This window comes from Diuraphis noxia, unplaced genomic scaffold, assembly GCF_037042655.1.
Source record: "Diuraphis noxia isolate RWA-SAM2 unplaced genomic scaffold, SU_Dnox_SAM2 contig0004, whole genome shotgun sequence".
Taxonomy (NCBI): Eukaryota; Metazoa; Arthropoda; class Insecta; order Hemiptera; family Aphididae; genus Diuraphis; species Diuraphis noxia.
The window spans coordinates 31,792,339-31,815,861 of record NW_028301714.1 but is presented as its reverse complement, the minus strand read 5'-3'; the positions used below and the strand labels follow the sequence as shown (position 1 = coordinate 31,815,861).

The following is a 23,523-nucleotide window of genomic DNA, read 5'->3' as shown; positions in this document are numbered from 1 at the left end:
ATAGCTTAATATTATAATCTTTCAAAGTTAGTATTCATTATTCGTTTGGAAAAAATAATAATTTGACAATATAGGTGACTATACAGTGAAAATTATTATTTTATATCGGGTGTTAAGTAGAATATTGTGATATATGTTCCATAAAAAATGACCTAAAAAGCCAAGTACTATAGATATAGGTATGTGTGTTAGGAGGGGGTCAGGTGGGGAGAAGGTAGACAGAATGTGATAGAATAAATATATAATGATATGCATTGTACACATGAAAAAAATTAATGTCAATTTTTAACAAAACGGACGTGTTAAAAACGGATTGATTCTTATCGTTTTACCAAAACGGAAACGTTGAGTAGTTTGTTTTTTTTATCTCTTTATTATAGTATAATGTGTGTTCAGTGCTCACGGGACGAGAGTAAAAACACAACAATAGCTATCGCGAATAATGTACCTACTGCCAGATAATCGAAGGTTACCTAATTACGTAGGTATATATATATATATACTGCCGTGTATTCTGTCTGTATATGTTTAAAAAAAATACAAGCAAAAACACCAAGATATTCGATAATATTTAGTTAGATTTTTGATGCAAAAAAAAATTTATAAATACATATTATTATTTTTTATTTTTTCGTTTTTACAATAAAATTATATTAACATGTACACACGCTCGCAGCAGCAGAAGCAACAATTTAGAGTGGTTTGAAAATTGCTTGTTGCACGATGAATTGTGTTCTCAGCTGTTCTATTTCGTAGTTTTATTTTTACGTCAGCGATGATATAGTTATAATTTTTTCATTTTAATTTTTAATTTTTGATATTATTGCTGAACTAGCATGTCTCGCGCGTAAGGATAATTTGGGTTTCATTTTTTCACGAAATCGTTAACCGTCCTTAGCGGATAGACTTGCGTGAACGGGTTGTAAGGTTTGTAGAAGTTTTGCTTTATCAAGTTCTGTTGAACGTCCGCTTTCAATATGACAACACCTGTAAACGATCAAAGGAATAAAAATCTTAGAAACTTAGAAATATTAACTGATCAGTAATCAGTATAAACATATAATATAATATGAATACAGTTATATGAGTTTGGTGTTAATTGTTACAAAAAGAATATTGTATTTGCAAATATTTAAAATTTTAAACACTAGAATTTTGATAAAATTTCTGCGACTCGATTATATTTTATTATCATGGTGAGTTAAAGTATTTTACTATCCGCCGTCGCGGTGTTGACTTTACAGTTTACACCACCGCATGAGTACATATTATACTATATTTAATTCCTACTTGTGATGAATTGCGACGTAAACTACAAAGAGAAATAATTCTTCTTATTTTTTTTTCAAACGATGACGATGACTATCCAAATCCATTTTAGAACCGTCCCTCCCCAAAACAGAAAACAATGTCATCAATAGATACAGAGATAGAAAGACAGATACATGGATGGATGATGTGGTGACGTGGTGTATATTATAAAGATGGGTGATATACACCTAACCTAACCTGTTCCAGAAGGATACGCAATAATAACTGCGACGGCGCACGTGCGATTTTTATCTGAAAGAATAGCGATTGTCCACGACCGCATTGGTCCAAGATGGTATACAATCGATAGCAGAAAAGATACTTCTAAGTATTTATATATATATATATATATATATATATATAAAGAGAGAGACCGCTCGTAGTCTATCACGCGTTACAATAATTTTACGTGATTACTCGATGACGACGATAATATCATGTTTAATCATATACAATGTATACATATATATGTATATATCTAGTATAGTTGGTACAATAGAAGTTCGACTACAATATCCTTGGGACTATCTTTGTATACACGTGGGTGTTAGATCCCGGTTTGATGGTTACAAACGGTTTGACATTTTTGTTTTAGTTTCATTCTTTTAAATGTTAACAGTTGACATTCGTTCTGTATATATCTCTATCTACACTATAGTATGCTTTAGCGTATTTTGTATTTGTAGATTGTTGTGATATTGATACAGTACGCTATGCTACTAGATTAGAAAAATGTATGAATGAATGGTATACATATACAGAAGTCGTTATTTCGTTCAAATTATATATCGTTTAATTGAGTAGAAAATCGAATTGCAATTTGTTAACGCCTTAATGTTTCGATGTTATTTATGGTACGTTATGGTACCTAATTATGAAAAATTCAACAAAATTTGATCAGATTATCCTGTGATATATGAATTAGCTTAGTTGTATTCACTAGTTAGTTCTATATAACATCACGTTTATTTTTTTTTATTTGTTTTTGTTATGTAGTTGGTACAAATTTAATATGTTTCTAATAATATGAATAGGTTAAAAATGTCGGCATTAAATTGAATGCACTTTTACTTGCCAAACACAAGGTAGTAGATATATTTCTGTTTTTTTTTTTTCATGAAAAAATAGTAATAAAAAATATAACTCAATAGCTTAATTTTAACTAGCTTACCGGTGGGATTTACTTTGACCTTGATCTTTGTTTGTGGAGACAGTACTCCGTAGTCGACATCCTCGTATAAATCCTGCGCACGACAAAAATAAAATATAAATATAACAACAATAATAATCATAAGAGGGCTGCGCAGATGATTTTGAAAGTGCATTTTACTTGTATTCTGTATCCTGTGGGTGACAGCAGACCCATTTCGTGCAACGCCACAGCCACGTCAGACGGCGTACCGTCAGTCCTGCGGTTGACGAAGGCGAGTGCGTACGAGAAGTAGTTTTCGAAAATCGGGGTTACTGGCCGAGCCCATATTTCGATGCCTTTGTGCTGCAATGATACAACCATCATCATTGTTATTGATATAAATTATATGTTGTGTTAAAGTCGATTTCCCCTCCACCCATACACATTTCATTTGTGTGCTGTACTACTATATATAATATAAGAATGCACAATAATTATTGAACTGTAAAAAATGTATTATTGAAATAATATCAGTGTACTACCACGTTATTTATTTCATTCAATCGCAAGTAATAGTACCTAAACATAATACACATAACATATTATGTATATATATATATATGTCACGGGTTATGTTAAAATTTGGATAAAGTTGATATTAACTGAATAATACAACATTAGCCGACTGTTAACATTACCCGCCATTGATATTATTAAATGTTGGTTAATGTTAACATTTATCGGATAATCGTATGATATCATCCAAGAATTTTTGGATAATGTCTTAACAACCATACAAATGTATAAAATCATTTTAAATTATTAACAATATTGAATATATTTAAAATACAATTAGTAATGCCCAAAAAATGCATAAATTATTAATTTGAGTTCGTTTTTCATTTTATACATCGTTTAGTATTGCATGTAAAGTCATAACGAAAATGTCATGCAATCAAGTTAAATATTATATATTATATTATATTTATCACTTTATCGGTAAGATAACTGACTAACTCGGTTATAGGTTAAAATATTATACTCTGACAGTCCAACGTTTTATTATTGTATAGAATGCTAACAACTTTATTTAATATATCACTTTTAATATTATCCAATATTGACTGGTTGAAGTTAACATTATCAGGATAATGTTGATATTTCATGTTTATAATCGAAAAATTACACATTAGCCAAAACGAATGGGTAATGTCGACTTTATCCAAATGTTAACATTACCCGTAACATAATATATACTATAATTTACCGGATATTTGGTTTTTGGATGTTTATTACGAAGGTACTAAAGCCGTTGGATAATAATATAATTATTCACTTTCATCAAGATTTTTAATGTGTACCTATTTATACAATAATATTAATTGGATATTATGCATAGTATTAAGGTAATAGATAAAAATTATTGTAATCAATTGTAAATGTGATTTTCTGACCAAATTTAAAATTACTTTATACTGTAAACTCTATGTCTGTATATCACGCAAAAAGGTTTCACCAGATAATTAATTGAAAGATTTCAGTTGATGAAACAATTAAATTTTATGATGTTTATATAGTATATTTTAAATATTCTAAATAGTAAATATAATATATATATATTTTTGAGTGGCGTTAAGCGTTATACTGTATATTTGTGTAAAATGTTTTTTCGTTGTTATTTTAATTTAGAAATTAAATTAATAACAAATACAATATATTATTATAATGTCTAATGAATATTTAACAGCAAAGTAGAAATGTAAATTTTTTTCTATTCTTAGAAAAAGATTTTTTCTCGTTCCAACTTCAATATAAGCATAGGCACGTCTTATTTTATTTCAATAAAATTCTATTTGCGAATGTTTTTGTTATTCGTGTACACTAAACTAAAGTAATTTTATTGTATTGTATGAATAAAAATGTGCATATTATGTATTATAAATAAAGAAAAAACATTACTTTATCAAAAACTTAACAAAAATATATATTAATTGTTTTTAATAAATACCAGATAAAACGCATTTGTTTTCGGCATTTTCAAAATATAAAAAGAATAAAATATTTGAAGTCGTATTGGTGAGTAATGTTATTGTTTATGTATTAATTTTCAGGGAAGTGAAATTTAAAACATTTTTTATAAGCTTTCACCTCATGGTCAAAATACACGATTCCGTGAGAAAAACCATTTTTACAATGTAAAACTCATGCATAATCATCTATATATTATATACATTAGTTACATTGTAAATATTGCGTCACATATGTAGTTTAATACGTGGACGTTATAATATAAATAATATTATAATTATAGTATACAATAAACATTGTGCAATTGCTGATGATGAGCTTATAAGTAAATAATATATATATATAAGTATCGTACGGAGTATGTATTTTAACTAAAACATAAAACGCCGTTTTCCCTTTTGAACTAATTTTCTAGGTTTATTGAATGTTATAATTAAATAAACGAACTGCGTAGGTATGAGATTTTGGAAAAATGTGTATACTGACCTTGTAAATTCTGCGGCCCTGTATTCCCAGTTTGTCTTGGTCGATGGCTATAATTTTTTTGTTTTGTAAAATCGCTTTATATTCGGGCCTAATGGTTCTCAAATCGGTCGACATAAGCAGCGGGGCAGCGAGTATGGCCCATATGGCCATCTGCACCTTACTCTGTTCGTAACTCAAACCAAAGTTTCCAATGATCAACTACAAAAACACGATAAAAGACATTTTAGTTTGTTTTAATTTTTATAAATTTTTTTTTGTACGGAATATACATATTTTGTATATGTATAAAGGACACTGAGACAAACATTGACCACAGTGAGAAACTATTTATAGGGATGAACACAGGATATTATGTACTAACAGTCCCAAGCTGTATACCTCAATCAACTTAAATAATACTTAACTATAATATATCTCTTTATCAGTACATTTATATTTTTTGCCTTTTTTGTAAATCTACTATTCCAAAAAGAAACAAACTAGAAATTAAAATTGGTTTACATATATATTTTGAAATAGCTTTACGTATTGTTTAAGACTTTACCCATTGTAACAAACGTTAGTTCGTCCCTAGTAAAATATCCTGTATAATATTTGGACTTTTTAATCTATATGAAAAAATGTATACATTATTTATTAAAATCAAACAGTACCATGTCCGGATCGTTCCAATGTCCCGGGGCTGCATTAGCCGCAATGACGTCTTGGTTATCGCCGTAGTAGTCGATGATGCTCTCCACACTAGCCCACGAGTCTTGGATGTCGTCGAAGTTTCTCCATAAGTTACACCTCGAGGTTATAGCCGAATAGTTGGGCTGTACACGCAATAAAAAAATAAATAATAATAATGAACTTTATATTTGAATATTTATTATCATAATGTCAATCATTATTTTACAGCTAATAAATAGATCATTAGCATAATTAAATATTTATTCATGAATGAAGGACATTTTTTTTCATTCTATTTTACCCTCTTATTTCGTGAATGTATATCATTATTGAGGTTATCGAAACCCGTAGCGCCATCTACGGATGACTTTAAACTTTTGGTGAATATTTCTCACGTGTATATAGAGGGCGGAAAATGATTTAAATAATCACGAAATGTGACGGATTTACTATAAACTATAAACTATATTAGTAGAGTTAGGATGTTGATGACCTATAAAACATACAAAAATGCCCTAAAAACTTCAATAAAAAAATAAATATAATAAATATAATACTCGATAAGCGTGTATGATCGGCGTAAATTTGAAAGAGTCCTTGTTTTATCAATATTATATTGACAATATAAAACACCCAGTCTTAAACAGAAAATCCAAATCCAAAGTTAGAATTTCAAATTATAAATAAATTAAATTTGTTTCCAAACTTGGGTTTAACACTTGCTGTAATTTAAAATTTGAGAAAAATTTTCTACATTGTATAAAGACTACAAAAAATGAAAAAAATGACTTCAAAATGATGTTAAAAATAAAAAATGCATTTATAGCTAAAAATGCATCAAGGAAGTAGGTATGAAACAAATTTTTAACTAGGATAGCATTATATAGAATCAAAGGAAAAAAATTCAAAATTCATCAACATCCTAATTCTAGTCATTAGTAATAAGTAATAACTAATACAACCTTATAATCAACGATTATTAAAGTAATATAACAATATGATGTCTGAACCAGTAAAACGAATGCATCTATCAAAAATGTACACAAGAAAGACTTTTCAAAAATGAGCAACACTTCTCCTAGAATATTGTTTAACCCTCCAATCCCATGATTTTTTTTGTTACATTTTAAGAATATATGTTGTGTACCAGAAATACATTAGTCATAATTCCCCCCCCCCCTTATTTAAATTATCACACCTATGCCGCTCAACATGAACAGAATAGAAATCTTAGATTAAAATGCACAGTGCCTGTCAACACTTTGCGGACAACTCGAACAATCAAGATATTTTTTCACGATTCACGATATGATAAAAGTGTCAAAATACCACTGAAGGTAAAATATTTGATCATATAAATTTTATAGCGTACAACGTGGTATAGTGAGACCTGAGACGTATAGTCTCGGCAGTCGGACCCAAAAATAATCGTTTATGATAATATATGTTTTAATATGCATATTCCATGGAATGTAAAATGTGAAGTGTATTAGGTATATATTTCCTGCTAGAAAATCGCACTGTGCGGTATTTCACTTATGAAAACATTATTATAGGTGATATAATGATATATTGTATGCCTAAATATTATTTTCACATAAAATCGGTTTGATAAGACCATAAGACTGTTTTCTATTATTTTTCTCTAATAGCGTTTAAGTGAACACGGCGGCACGGATGCACTGTAGCCTGATGCCCGAAAATTTATAAATATAAATAATATTTAATATATTATAACTAATAATCAAAGGGTAGTATGCAGCCATATATAGATATAATGACGAAGAATTGAGCATGCAACGGACGGCAACGAAATTACATAAACATATCACGTCAGGCACTTTGTTATTATATCATATTATCTAGTACACCACAACAAACAGACTGCATGTTATATTTTATGATAATCGTAATAATGTTTTTTATGCATTTTGTATAGATATTTCTTGTCATCCGGGGGCTTTGTATCGCGATTTCTGTCAATTTTCACGGTTATCCAACTATATACATAATATATAATATATACATAATTAATGATATATGTATATATATATAACAAGTCTACAAAATGTCTCGAATGCACTTTCTATATAATATATAGACGTGTGTCGAGTATTAACCGCTCGGAGGCCGGGCGGTGGTCGTTATTCGTATATCGACCGTCGTACCTACCTCCCCCCCACCTGCCGAGTACGTGGACACCCGGAGGGATACGACAAATATAATAATAATAACGATAATATTATTATTAAATGTTATGTGTGTTGCCGGAAAGAACAAGTAAAAACTACTGTAGTGTGATTACCGACTATTATATGACACGTGGACGGGTCCTGATAGTTGGCGTATTATCGTAATGAACCGCCGCCAGTCACACGAAATAGTCGTCACACGTCTCCCCTTGTCAACTGTCGTCACAGTATGATAATGAATAATAATAATATGCGATCCGTCCGTCCGTAGTAACTCGTTATAATAATAAATTGTAATTAATAATATCATAGTAGCTCTTTAAAAATATTATAACATTCGCGGTCTCGGTACGGTCATGACATATTACTTATATAATCGTATCAATAATTCGTGATGCACTCCTTTTCACGAATATGAATATAGGTAGTAGGTTTGGGTATATAAATACATGAAATTATTATATTTAAATATGCCTATGTACATCAACGATTGTTGCTTGTAAATATAGTTTGGAAGACATACTGCATTTTTTCGGAAAACAAAATTTTTTGGCAAATAAATTTATTTTAGAAAATAAATAAACCGTCATCGACGTCCAGATTTCAACGTCAAGTTGTTTAAAATAATGATTATCTGAGCGGAGTCTGAAAAATTAAAATATTTTCGCTTGATTCCTGACTATATGAATGCACCCTACGTTTGTATAATATAACTTCATATTCCTGCTACTCACTTGTAATCCTGCGTAGGTCTGGTAAACCGGCCAACTGCATGAATACACCATGGCTCTGCCAGTTTTGTTCAGGTGGTAGCCGAATTCACTATAACCTGAATAGGACGAAAATATAAAATATGTGTAAAAAAATCAGATTATCTGACATCTAAGACTGAGTTGTATTTGAAGCTCGACTTAGCATACTTAAAACAAACATACAATATAAATTTTGATAGAAAGGGATCCACCTCAGCCCTCAACGCCCTATATTAATTAACTTAGTAGTCATTACATATATTTTATATTTTTGTTTAACATTAATTTGTCACTTTTCTAGAATAGATAAAATTATATGTAAATTAAAAAAACAAAGCACAATCCCAAAGACCAAAGAAGAGAAAACAAAGTACAAACCGGTAGTATTATATACTCTGGTATTGTAAATTTATCATTTTTGTTCATTGGTTTTTATACATTTTATCGAAAATTTTAAGGCCCATGAATAATTTCTAGGATTTCTAATGTGGCCCTCCTAAAATATTAATTTGTGACACTTGGTATATACATATATAACACAACTTTATTGTACTGTTATTCATAACAATAATAAATATAATTATTGTTATATAATTTATCATAATAATTATGTCATTTACCTTGATCCATGTCTTTGGGCAGTGAGTAACATCCATCTATTTTGACAAAATCTACGTTCCATTCAGCGAACGTGAATGCGTCCACCTCGAGAGACCCCAAAATTCCCGGGTATCCAGCACAAGTGAAGTTACCGTAGTCTTCGTAGATGCCGAACTTCAGTCCTCGAGAATGGATCTATACAAACGAAAGTCAAAAATATACTATTATATTGTATATTATTGTAGCGACGGTGTTAGAATGATTGCAGATTTAGCACTTCCCCAAGAAACCCTTTTTGTCGGTCAGTTTTCAATATTTTACTATTTTATTATTATTGCGATTGGGTTAAAATCTAATATGCAATAAACGACTCGATAGAGTAGCTATATAATGTTTTACCTAAGTATATAACACCAATACGCAATGAATCGGTGAAATTAAAAGATCCGACAACGTTTTAGTCTTTAAAATAAACGTTTTACGCGTTTTCGAAAGTCATAATTTGCTCTATTATTGCCATTGAATATAATATAATGCAATTATATATACTCAAAATGTTGTTTTTTTTTGTTTTCTAAATAAATCCATCTCGCTTGTTTTAAAACAATACTGCAGGGCACTGACATATTGTGTTTTTATAAGAACAATAATAATAATATACTTATATAGGTACCTGGTACCTATATATAAGTTTTATTATATTATACTCTAATATACTTTTTACGTACTAAGCAACCTATTCTATATATTACGACATTACGTGTTGGGCGTAGGCAATATTAGTGTATAAGATATAACTATATAATACTAAACAGTTTTCAAAGAAATCGAAAATATTAAGATGCGTAATATGACGTGTGTGAACTGTACGGTAAATTGCGAACATTAAAATATCATTAAGTGATTAAGTAAAACGAAACTTTCACCCAAATCGTTGTCATGAACATGATTTGTAATGTGGACTTTTATTGATATTGCACATAACGTATTAAATCTGAGGGTGGGTGAGAACTGAGAAGTCTTCGTTGACTTAAAATAGAGCAATAAGCTATAAATAAACGAACTATGATGTGCATTATATAAATCACAGGTATATATTATATGATGATTATAATGGCTATAAAAGACTTTCATTTCGTTACTCACAATGGTACTAATATAAATGTCTTGCAGTATAATATAATATACTTAATTACTGCCTATATGTCCTATATATATAACTTGTACTTAGCACTTAAATCCTAAAACATAATATGCAGGGTGTCTCGCCATATATGACCTCGTATTGCACTGCACCTACCCACTCATAATGTATACTCAATATACATATTCCTCTACCATGTTAGATCCATACAGCCTCTTTCAGCTGTTTCAGACTTAGATAACTAATAGAATATTTAATACATTTTTAAAACACACAGTTTTCATAAATTAGGTATCACAAATTATTCCGAAACAATCGAAAACAGCAATTACAATATTTTTATTTTTTATTTAAATAGACTACAAAATATTGTAGGTACTGTTACTGCTGTTAAGTGTTGATTGAGACCATTATACTGCAGTTATGATTTTTTGCATTGTATTTCAAAAATATTAACTGTAGTAAAAAGTTATATCAACATAGGGATATTAACAGACACGATCGCAATTCGGCACATTTTCTTTGTTACTTTATTACGTATAAATTATAATATCGTATGTTATCGTAATACAAATGTATTTATAAGCTAGGAAAGTATATTTAGAATAATATATTTTAGGTTGCTATACTGATCGCAAATATTGGTGTAGTGTAATCATTTAAATTATATTGCGCCTAAGACCCAGAAGTTTTGGAATCATAATTTACCTGTGAATCGTGCTGTCAATTAAGCATCATTATAAAATATAAGCGTGAACAATAGGTATTGAATAACTTTTTTTTAAATTTAAATTATTAATCATAATAATACTATGTAATAATGAATCTCATATTAAATAATTAATTGTATATCTAGTAAACTTTTAAACACTTTCCAAACTGGGTTAGTAAAGTCGCGATGATTATTTGTTTGTTTTTTTTTCTAGCGGATAACCATTGTTTCTACACATTATTATGTACCTACCAATATTTATAAACACCTATTGACCTAGATGACCTGATGAAATAATTTAAGTGTTAAATTGTTATTATCTACTATCTGTATTCTGTATAATTATCATAAGAATGCACTTTGTTTTTAACGAGTTAATGTTTTCATAACAGTATACTTCATAATATTAATATATTTACAAATGAATAATGAATAATGATTATTATATTATTATCATTGTTGTGCGTTTATTAAGAACGAATGAGATAAACTTATACAACGTCATGACGAACATCAAAACCATTTAAGTGTTATATTTATAATATTATTAAAATGTACACACGAATTCTTTCATTATGATATATAGGTACCTACTGAGCAATAACATTCAATAAACGTTCAAGTCAATTTAATGTCATGTAAATACAAAAGTTGAAAGTCGAAACTACGTAGGTATATAGATACGATAAGGTTGTAGTTACTTATGTTGTAGATAACCATTAGTCAAATAGGTAACGTTAGGTATTAATGTGGAACTGTGTTAAGCTCATCAAATGTTAAGAGATTCTTGGCTAAAAGTTTTTTTAAAAGTTATACTCGTAAAGCATAGTGAAAGAGAGAGAGAGAGAGAGAGAGAGAAGATTGGGTTTCGCGAGTCGATATTTTGAAAAATCATTTAAATTCAAAAAGCTTTTGTGTTGACTTTTAAATACTTTATTTTCATAATAATTATTATTCGGTGCAATATTATATGTACTGTTGGAAGACACAGCTGAGATGAGCCACCTCTCCCGACTCCGGTACGAAATGCGGTATAAATACAATTATTAGGTAATACATTACACGAGTGCAACGAAATCGGATACAGAAAAATTTAAGTCCACGATCATTATTCATCAATTAGCGTAAGACGTATATTATATATAATAACATAGTTGGGTACTTCTTGTTTTTCTGCCACGAATGTAATACCTTATAATATTATGCAGAAGAACATAATTAATAATTTAATAGGTACATCAAGTCAGCAAGCTTAATACAGATACAGACGTTCAACGATGTTCACATGTTGCATATAATATTGTGAATCGGTTTTTGGTTATTTGAAAAAAATAGTGGCATATGTATAGTGAAGAAATTCAAAGATACAAGAATATGATATTATGTACTGTAAGTCGTGTATTAGATAAATTTGTTACAAACTTATCTAATCGGCGTTCAACGATTAAAGTTGCCTTTGGCCGTCCGTCGTCAGCGCAACACAAAACGTAGTGTAACACAGATGAAAATTCACACAATATAATATTTACTATAGCGAGAACAGAGCAAGACAGCAGCGTAAAAATCTAGCGGACTCGTGCTGACTATATTATTTGAAATGAAATACAATTAATCGTTTTCCATAATGTAATATGATGTTTATATATAATTTTTATATAATATTTTTTAGTTTTTTTTTTTTAATAAACATTCCTTACAAGTCACAATTCTCTAATTATTAAATTATATTACCTATTATCGTAAGAGTGTATATGGGCATATTGCCCATCCATTGCATAGTTATTACATGAGTCATAATTGGTACCTATACCTAAATTTAATTTATTTATCGTATAATATTATACATGTGTCACTGTGGTCTGTGGCTGAGTAAATATTTTATATCATTTAAATTTTACATCTAACGCGTCGTGATGTGTCGTAAATGTGGTTCAGCACTGTTACAGTGTACTGCTGCACCTGTTGTTGTTATTATTATTGTTGTTATTGTTATTACTATAATATGTATTATGATTAATATAATGGTCGTTGAGTAAGACGGTGCGTTAAAGATTACTGTAACGACTGCGTTATATGAACGAAAAATTGTAATTATTACTGTAGTTTTTTTTAGTTTGCGCAATATCCAATAATTACTGGAAATGTAGTAACATAAATGTCTTGAAGTTCATCGGCTAAATGTTCGATTTATATGTGTTAAGTTGTCACTACCACTATATATTATATTATACATGTATATTATGCAGATAACTATAATATATTAGATTATAATATTAATTACTATAGGTACCTATATATAGTACTAGACTGATATTAATTGTTGGAATTAATCGTTAAAAAGATTGCATAAATATTTTGAACAAGACGTACCTACCAACGCACATCACACGTCCTGTCGTCGTAACAGTTTTTTTTTTTCAAAATAGTCGCATCATTGTCACGCCCTAGTTAAAATTATTTTTTTTTTCTTATTTTTAATTTTTTTTTCTTATTTTTCAGTTGAAAATTGACATTTCCCATTGTTTTATAACACATATAAATATAATAGTATACACACCATGTGTTCGAGCAGCGTAATTTGGTTTTCAAACTATCTATATTATACGCATATACAAATACGAATCATGGTTGGTAATTACTGCACTAGATAAAATAGCATCGTCTTGAGTAACTTATACATATAACATATATTCATGTATACACAAATAATATAAAAACATCTTAATTAATTGATAAAAAGGAAGAACTTGAGCTAAATCAATGTTATATTATTAATAAATCAACGTGAAAATTGAGAAACAATAAATTTAATGGATTTTTTTTTCTCTGGCTTATTCTATTCGTGCGTTAACGTTCTAAATATTATGCAAGACAATATTCTATAATAATGTTAATGCATATACACTTAATTTATAAATTAGATAATAATATTTAAATCACCCGCAGAACAATTTTTTTCTTCGCGTGAACCGTTAATCACGTTTTATTAAAGTGGTATAATTAAGAAAAGCGATCGTGCCATAAAGAGAATGATAATTAATAAGACTAACAATGCATTATACTTGTACTTATTAGTTATTAAAATAATTTTCTGAACATTCAGACGTTATTCTGCGTTGTACAGAGAGAAATATTTGAATATTGCAATAATATAATATAAACCAGTATATTATCATAACTTAACTTCTAATACAACTGTACGCAGACATAATGTTTTATTTAAACCATTACATTTGATCGTTTTAATTTTTAACCGAATAAGAAGATACAGTATAATATTAATGCATTTTATACTTGCAAGTTATGACGTTTTAATATTAAATCACATATTTTTTTTTATAAAAAATGAATTAATCATATCTACGACAATATGACTACGCACAATATTTTTAATAGTACCTATAGTACTTATTAAAGTATCGGTGTCTGTACAGTGCAATATTATAATTATAGTTTGTAAAAATAATGAATGCAGAGAGCTATTGAACTTTAAATATTACTTATGATTTAAAATGTTTATTACATTTTAATATTAATATCTAATAAAATAATATTTATCTTGTATATAGGTGTATACTTTCGTAATCTTGATTTGGAGGCGTACATTAATATCGTTATACAAAAACCTATTTATTATTATGATCATTGTGCATAAACCGTAAATTACCGCTGTTTAATAGAATAAAAAATATATAGGTAGGTAGGTGTGCTTACATATTCGGATAGGTCGGCCATTCCTCTTGGGAACCGTTTGGCATCGGGCTGTAGTCTACCATCGTATGACCTTGCAAAGTCCAACCAACAGTCGTCCACGTTTATGTACTCGTAACCAACAGCAGCGTACCCTTCGGATATCACAAGGTCTGTCATGGTCCTAAAGAGTTTCTCGCTGTATACATAACACAAAACAGACAATGAAAACAATATTATAATATATGACTATACGAATCGTTATTGTTATTTATTATAGCAAATTATAAAAAATCCAATAATAACTGCAACACGCGTTTGTAGTAAGCAGTAAGTAATAGTTGTTGTACTTCAAAGTCTTTCATACTTACTACAATACATAATATATTTTTAATAAAAAACTCTTTTCGGTATAGTAAGCACCTGTAGCTAGGCGAGCTTAAAGTTTTCAACAACTTTATAATATTATAATTTCTGCAGTTGTCAAGGTTTTCATTATTTTCGGATACATTATACACGTGAACTTCACGAACTCTACAGGCGTTGTTGCCTCAAACTAATTATTGAACGAATTAACTTTTAAACATGTAAACATATTATAGATTCTCTTATAAGATTATTTTCTAGGTAAGCGTTAATTATATCGGTAACAACACATAATATATATATATATATATTATAAACAATGAAGTTTATTATAATATTCTACTATTTACCTATAGGTACATAATATAATGTATAATTACGTGGACAACCTTACTATTGTATGCTTTAACTTCGTATACACTAATACACTATACAATAAATATAATAACACTTTGTTCTCAGTCGTCTTGAAGAAATTGATTCATAATTTGTTTGAGTTCACTGTCTCATAATTTTGACTTTAGATAGTAACTGCGTTGAGCAATGCCACGTTTAAAATTTCAACACCCAATCAACAAAATAACAGCAAAGCGAGTAGGTATTGTACTCAATGGGTGTTATATTATGTATATGTTATGCCGTTATGTGGTATTTTATAGATCTTTACGTTCTGACAGAGGGACTTGATTGAGCTTAATGGCGTTATTTGCGTCGAAATCGTCCTACAAGATTATATACTGCAAATATTAATATAATTAATAATCCGTCATCACTTTTGCACTGGTCTACTAGAGTGCTAATAGGTTTCCCTAAAACGGTAATGTAGCTACGTAATATATATATAAAGCACGGTCACGAGATTGATTACTCGTAGTTTATTTCAAATTACTTCCGTATGACCGTTTTCTGTTCGCCAAGTCTGCAGGAATTCCGTTGTATATATTATTAATGGATCGATTTAAAATATTAGAAATTAAATTAACCATATTATCTATTAAGCCTACGTTAGCGTATCCACAGAACGAAATTCAATTTTGTAAAAATAATGGTTAATAGACAGTCTCAAATATAGCAAAGAACAAAATATTGTGGAAATTGATAATAATAAATAAATAATGTGTATACTTGGACAAATGAATTGTATAACAAACTTTTGAATAATACTTAAATGAAAAATACAGACTAGGTGACACTTTTTTCATTATACTATCTGAGAGATTTGCTACCTACTTAATAAATACATTCGAAAATACAATATAATAATTTTGATAATATCGTTGTTATTGATAAACGTAATTTCGTCATCAATGCTGATATTAATTGGCAAGTAATAAGAGGGCGAGTGTTTGTCACTAGTATACTGCTCTGGGGGTCTGGCGTTTCCATAGTACCTGCTATACGATGTACAAAATTAATCTAGCATGTATTGTGACCTAGAATCCACAAAACGTCATAATATCTTCAATAATGTGCGCGCATTTCATTTTCCTGTCATTTTGACAATAATCGATATAAGGAGAACACTCGTGCATTGTTGTTGTTATTATTATTATAATTTTATAAAAGGAGAATACGAACACTTTGTGTATGACGTACATGCGTTATATATTTATCCAGCTTGGTTCAAGGTCTGAGTTCGGACCTACAACGTGATTATAAGTGCGACATAATAGCCCGCCACGGTGCGTTCTTTCGATACCCTTTTCGTGTCAGCAAAAAAAAAAAAAAAACAACAAAAACTTGGTTTATAATGCTGCAGGAATAGAGTTCAGCCGGCCGCAGCGTGTGGTACTGAATCGTGACTGCAGTAGTACTTAATATATACTATATTATTTGTATTTTTTTTACTTAATTCCAATCAAAGATAGATTCTCGTCCAAAATGATCATTACGGCGGAACATGCGTAAAACCTGAACGTAAAATTGAAAAAAAAATCTACAAAAACGAAGACTATTCCAAATAAAATAGTTCCTCCAACTGTATCATAATATTGGTTAGGTAGCTATGCCGCACATACGAGTATATATTAGAAATATATACTCAAATAGGTAATATATAATGTTTATTATATAGGTAGGTACCGAATTATGCAGTTTGTTTGAAATTAATTGATCGATCGGAAATGGCACGTGTTAAAGTAGGTACCTTTGTATTATTTACTGTAGCTTCAATAGTTGTAATTTTTGATTTATTTTACGAAAGCATAAAAAAAATTTGCACAACCTGTCGATTATTGCAGTGGTCCATTATTAAACGTGTATCCCTCAATAACTGTCTTTAAAAATAAAAAAAAATTTTGAGTTTTAATAATGACAAAGACCGAACGCATGGAAATTATCCACCTCATTGAAAATGTGGCGATCCCCTGATGCCGAAGGCCCTTCTTGCAGTTCCATTGAATCGCTGAAATACTTTTATAGCACATATATATGCCCAAACTTATCTTTTTAGACTTGGAATTTTTTTCATTTTTAAGTCAAATCATAAATATTGTGAAATGGCTCCTTACTGTAATATATCGCTTTCTGCTCACGTTCAACTATAAACTCACCATTAATTGTGTAAAATGGTGTAAATCCATATAAATGGAATGGTTTTTAAGGTGCAAACTATATAGAACGTATATATGATACTTATACATACCTATCGTGTCCAATATTACAATGTACATACATCTATGTATAGTATACATACCAACCCACGCACGTTTTTGTCGTGATATACTTTTTTTTTGTACTCAAAATCGTGACGTCGAACCAGTCGATGTATTATTATTATTTGTTACGTATATGAACGTACAGATATCTATAAATAATTATAGATATTTTTGCTATCGATAAGCTACAGGAGGAATATATTGTAGGTAGGTTCACAGCTGCAATACCAGTTTTCTGGGCCAGATCGTATGGCAGAACAATCGATTCCCTATTTATATCGTATACATAATAATACACACACACATATATATATATATATATATATATATATATATATATATATATATTGCAGCCTCTTGCAGGTATCGGTGCATTGCGTAACCGAATAGTAGATCGCAATTGTTTCCTTCGTCAGTAATCGTTACACGACGATTTGCGTAGCTTGACAAATTCAGTGGATGGGAAAAAAAATCTGATGACAAAATCTAGGCTAATTTTTACGGCAAAAAAATTAATGACATCTTTTATTTTCAATCATACCTTTATAGACAGGTATAATATTGTATACACATTATTTTCTGGATAATATCTATATAATATTTGAACTGCTGTATGCAGGCTGAACTATAATAGTTTCGGCGTATTGTTGTTGATTGCACTAAAATGTTTAGCCTCCACATGGATGACGAGGATATGATATGATGTACAAAAACGCGATTTTTACTCATTATTTCAAAATATCTCCCAACTGTAATTATTAGTTAACAGTTTTTGCCGAATTTCCGAGGACGGACGTCATGAACGCATTGTTATGATGTGCTCTTGTACTTGATTCATCCTTACTCGGATATAATAATTACAGTAGTCTGTATAGGTACTATATAATGCACATAATATAACTCACTATATGCCCTTGACTTTAGTTGTGTCTGATTTTTAACTAGTTTAAAGTTTGATGAGATTGCGCATGGAATATATTTTTGTTGTGCTGTAGGTAGTAGATGTTTTCGGCTACAACTGCAGTATGCAGTAGACGGTAGCCACGATCAGCTCTATTATCGTTTACGTAAAACTGTGAATAATGCATAATATAATGACTAATAATTTGTGGTCGGCATTTGACGGGCATAGCATTATATAAATGTCACCTCTCGTTGATTTCGTGGTTTGTTTCCGACCATAGTCGACATAGATCACCGCAATAAGTATAAAGTATTGGTTTCTAATGAGAAATTTCCGTTTGGAAAGTATCGAAAATTATCGCGTTGGCAAACCCGAAAATAGGAAAAAGAAATTTTAGGGAAAAAAGCTAAAAATAATATTATCATTATCAATGATAACTAAATACGGTATACGCATTTACATTGAAAATAATTAGATTGTCTATTTACCTAGATAAAAGATAATGTAATGTGATATCAAATTAAATGCTGTATAACTATTATTAATATTAAGTATACTATATAAAGAAATAATATACAATTGAGATAATCTATTTAAATAATGAAAATTAATTTCCTGATAGAGATCTTGTATTTAAATATTTTATTCAAAATATTAAAAAATATAGTTGATCCTATTAACCACCAAAAATAAACATTAACGGTTATTAAAATATGAGTAAGCGGCTTAAGTGTTAACAAGTATATGATTTGGTCTACTGCAGACGAACAATAAATTTATTTGTGTTTTATAAAATATAAACAATATATTAAAAAGTTTTTATTAATTAATATTATGGAATAATAGTGATTATTACCTTATACAGTTGTCAGGATCGTTTTTGCAATCAGTATTGCATCTAAATCTCTCCCACGCCAACCATCCCATCGGAGGTGTCCTAGCTAAACCATTTTCCAGACAAAAACTGCTTGTTAGCAGTTGGCACACCGTTAAGGCTGTTATCCACTGAAAAGCTGCCATATTATTATCTGCGAATAAAGTAAAGTTATACACAATAATTTACACGTTTTTTTTCACATTTTTAATTTTATAAATTTTGTCACATCAAATATGAATGAAAATTTTAATATTTTAATATTTAAAAATTAGTTTTAATAGTATAATATAAAATATACTATTGGCTACCTTATGTTTATTATTATAAGGTTAATATTTACAGATAAATCAATCATCCTTCTTTGGAATATTATATTTAAATTTTAAACAAAATTAGCATTATACATATATGTATATAAATATATCTATATTATAAACTTTACTCAATAAACTTATTTTATGCTACTCAATCACTCGAAGACAGTGCATTTTTAGTAGGTGTTCTTAATTTCATGAGTTTATCGTAGACGTCTATATGTAAAAATGCGGGGTTACGAGTGGTTATGATTACTTATGAATTATGAATTGCAAGCAAAATATTTTTTTATGTTATACAAATATATGTATTTAGAAAGTTTGGAAATAGATAAACAAATGTTTTTAAATTAATTATGTTCAAATCATGTTTTCGTAAATAATTAAATAAAAACTTAACATTTTAACTTATTTTAACTTAAAAAGTTATTTGAAGTATTATACTTATCTATGTATATGAATATAAAAAGTCGCATATTTTAATTGATTAAATGCCTAATTGTTATATTATATAATAATTTTAAAGTATTCTGATAATATTAATATGTAATAAATATGTAATACTTTATGGAACTTTGTAGTTTATGATACTTTTAAAATATTATGAAAAATTTCACAAGTATATAAAATGTGTTTAAAATATGCATTATAAAAATAAATTATAGAATTTTATTATGTTTATTATATTAATATATATTTTAATTATATATTAAAAATTTAAAATAATTGTAAAACTAGGTTGGTAAAAAAATAAAAAATAGTTGAACGATGTTCATATTTTAATTTATATGATAAAATAAATACTCATTAAGTAATATATGTTTACTGAAGCAATCGACTACAGTTAACCGGTTGAATAATATTTGAAGGTTACGAATTGATCAGTAAGTCGTTTGAAAACATTTAAAATGATCTAAAAGTATGTTGAAAATATCTTTGAAATAAAAATACGACATGTGAATATGTGATATTAAGACTTATAAGTGTATATTCAATGGATAAGGACGTTAAAATGTTGGTTATAAAACATCATTATATACTTTGAAAGTATCAAAGATACACGCTTCAAAAATATATTTAATCTTCCTAGTTTTGTGCAACAAATGCGTTTAGTGGTATGGAAAATTTGAATTTTGGTAAAATGTTAATACGCTTTGTTATTATTTAGGTAAACAAAACCCGTTGTAAACCATATTTGGTAAAAATCGTTTCTTATTGTTCTAAAACCTAATCTACTAGCTATCGAGCTGCATCCGATGCGAGGATATCCTTCGAAATAACGACGACGATTAGATGTGGTTTTCAGAAAAGTTGAACTATCATGAAAATAATTTTTCCCATGATGACAGATGGCGACGTTTACAGTTGCAGCTGACACGTTTTTATCGAATATTTCCTAGATCACATTTTAATATAGCTAAAAAAATTATGTCCTTAAAAAAAATAAATATGTCGTATAGTAATACAAACGTTTTCGTAAAATAGCGGTCATCGATCAGAGGGCTTTATAAAAAAAAACAAATCAATGACAACATATTAGACAAAATACCTGCACGGAGTAAATATAAATAAAACTCGTGTCCCCGACAGCTTGAACCGAATGAATGTCTCTATCGTTTTATTTTCAATGCTTGTTAAAGTTCTGAAGAATAAAACTTTCTGGAATCAAACTTTATCTGTCTCTAGATAGGGCTTAGTCAAACGCCAATTGTAAAATTATATCGAGAGTTACACGTAGGTTTTACGTACGTATATTATTATATGAATTTCGGTCATTTTCACACACATCAAAGCGTATTATTGAATGCAACGACTCAAACGGTGTGAGCATCCATATTCTAAAACTAGGTAATTAATTTACAAATGATGGTTTTTTTTTAACACAAAATCATAATAACTGTGTAGTCGTACTCGATCCGTGAAAACAAATGAAAATACGTAGGTAGCATATCAATGCAGAATTTAAATGGTCAACAATTTTCTAATCCTATAGGCCATAGTGAAAATTTTAAAAGAGTGGCTAATCCTAACTGGCCCAGCAAATTTCATTTTTTAACCGAATAAAAAAAAATGTGAAAAAAATTAAATTGTGTATTGTTTTTTTTTTTAAATTAAAAGTATAAAAGTAAAAAATAATCAATAAGTTTGCATATTTTTATAATATCTATTCAGCGCATAAATAGTTTAATATTGAATGGTCAGAGGAGAAGGTGTTAAATGTTTATACAGTTCAGGGGCGGAAAAATTCTAACTACTAGTAAGGATCCCACGGGATAATATAAAATCAAGCGTTGTATTATTTTCACTGGTAGACGAATTTTTTGACGGAGAATTTAAATATATCGAACAAATCGTACGTTTTCTCGTAAATAATACATAGTATTATATATTGACAGTAATCCCACATAATATAGGTAGGTAATATATAATATTTTCTCTAATATTACGGAAACATGTAAAATAACCTAACCATATACATCATACGTATATACCGACGTATTGCAGAATGTTTCATATTAAAAAACGTTCTGTAAAAAATATCATAAGTATATCACTTGAATAAATGATTGTACCTACCATTATAATGGGAGATGGATAGTGGCAATGGAATGAGAGGACGTGAGGTGGAAGTTGCGCATTAAGTAGCTGATAATACCTCAATCGACTTTGTTTTTGTTGTTATTAAATTTTTTTAATTGGTATGTATATCGCGATGCTTACCACATTCAAATTGGCTAGGCGGGTGGCGTCTGAAATAGCAATGTCAAAAGACATGCTAGAAGCAAAGACATTCATGTCTTGTTTGAAATGAAAGGTTTATAAAATCGGGAATCTGTAGCGAAAACTTGCTACTAACATGGTACGATAAAATATTATAAATGTCTTGCAAAATTTTGTTTTGCGGTGTGCGGTTGTAAACATAAAAATGTACATACTTATACTTGAATAGGTACGATTTTTACCTGACGTACGTTTGTGAGGAGAAGTCGGCTATCGCTGCTCCTCTTGCAGACGTGATCTATTCGCGCCGGAAGTGGGCGTGTTTGTGAGTATACAGTGTCTAAATTCAACCGCTCATGTCCACCAAATGAAAAGTTTTGTAATGTCTTCGGTGGCTCGATACTCCAAGATCCATATAGCTTGAATATACTATATTAATATTTGAACATCGATCACTTTAATTCAACAATGTCCACGCACATCGTCTTCCGGTGTCGTCGGTGTCCACTCCGTATGTTGTTATAATATTCCTCTCCTCCTCTCTATCGTATTATACGACGCCGTGCCGCGATGTAAAGATTATGTCACCGCCGGTTTTTACGCGATCGCGTACAATTTTATTATGTTATAATTATTTTGAATTCCTTATATATTATATTATTTTGAAGAGACGTCTGACGGCGTGTGTGCTTTCGCGACGACTGCCGTGTCGGTTTGCAACGATCTGGTTTGATGCGTGCTGCGGCGACTGTGGCGCGCGCGCGTTCGCCGGACTGGTTCGAGGACCCGCTCGGCGGCGCGACGGTTCGTCACCCCGCCGTCACCGCCATCGCATCGTGTCAGAGATGAGTTTTCTGGGCGAAAATTCCTAAAAACCAAAGTCCTTGGACAATCCCACAATTTTTTTTGCAGCCACCAACACGCGGGTTTTTTATTTTTATTATAAGCACCAACGCCGTTCACCA

The 23,523-nt window shown here is 29.7% G+C and overlaps 1 protein-coding gene across 2 annotated transcripts; it reads right to left on the bottom strand.

Moving 5' to 3' along the window:
• Positions 1-607: 607 nt before the first annotated feature.
• LOC107170563 (alpha-N-acetylgalactosaminidase) lies at positions 608-23,281 on the bottom strand. Of its 2 annotated transcripts, none has more exons than XM_089225884.1 (10): positions 22,801-23,281; positions 19,503-19,674; positions 14,744-14,918; positions 9,194-9,368; positions 8,556-8,650; positions 5,611-5,772; positions 4,958-5,155; positions 2,642-2,806; positions 2,483-2,555; positions 608-987 (listed from the first exon to the last, which is right to left on the bottom strand). In XM_089225884.1, exons 2-10 carry the CDS (start codon positions 19,664-19,666, stop codon positions 866-868), a joined length of 1,329 nt encoding a protein of 442 aa, XP_089082010.1. In that variant the 5' UTR covers positions 19,667-19,674; positions 22,801-23,281; the 3' UTR covers positions 608-865. The 2 variants fall into 2 exon arrangements, with proteins under 2 accessions (XP_089082010.1, XP_089082011.1); XM_089225885.1 differs by having other exon boundaries at positions 22,810-23,281.
• Between the last annotated feature and the right edge of the window lie 242 nt (positions 23,282-23,523).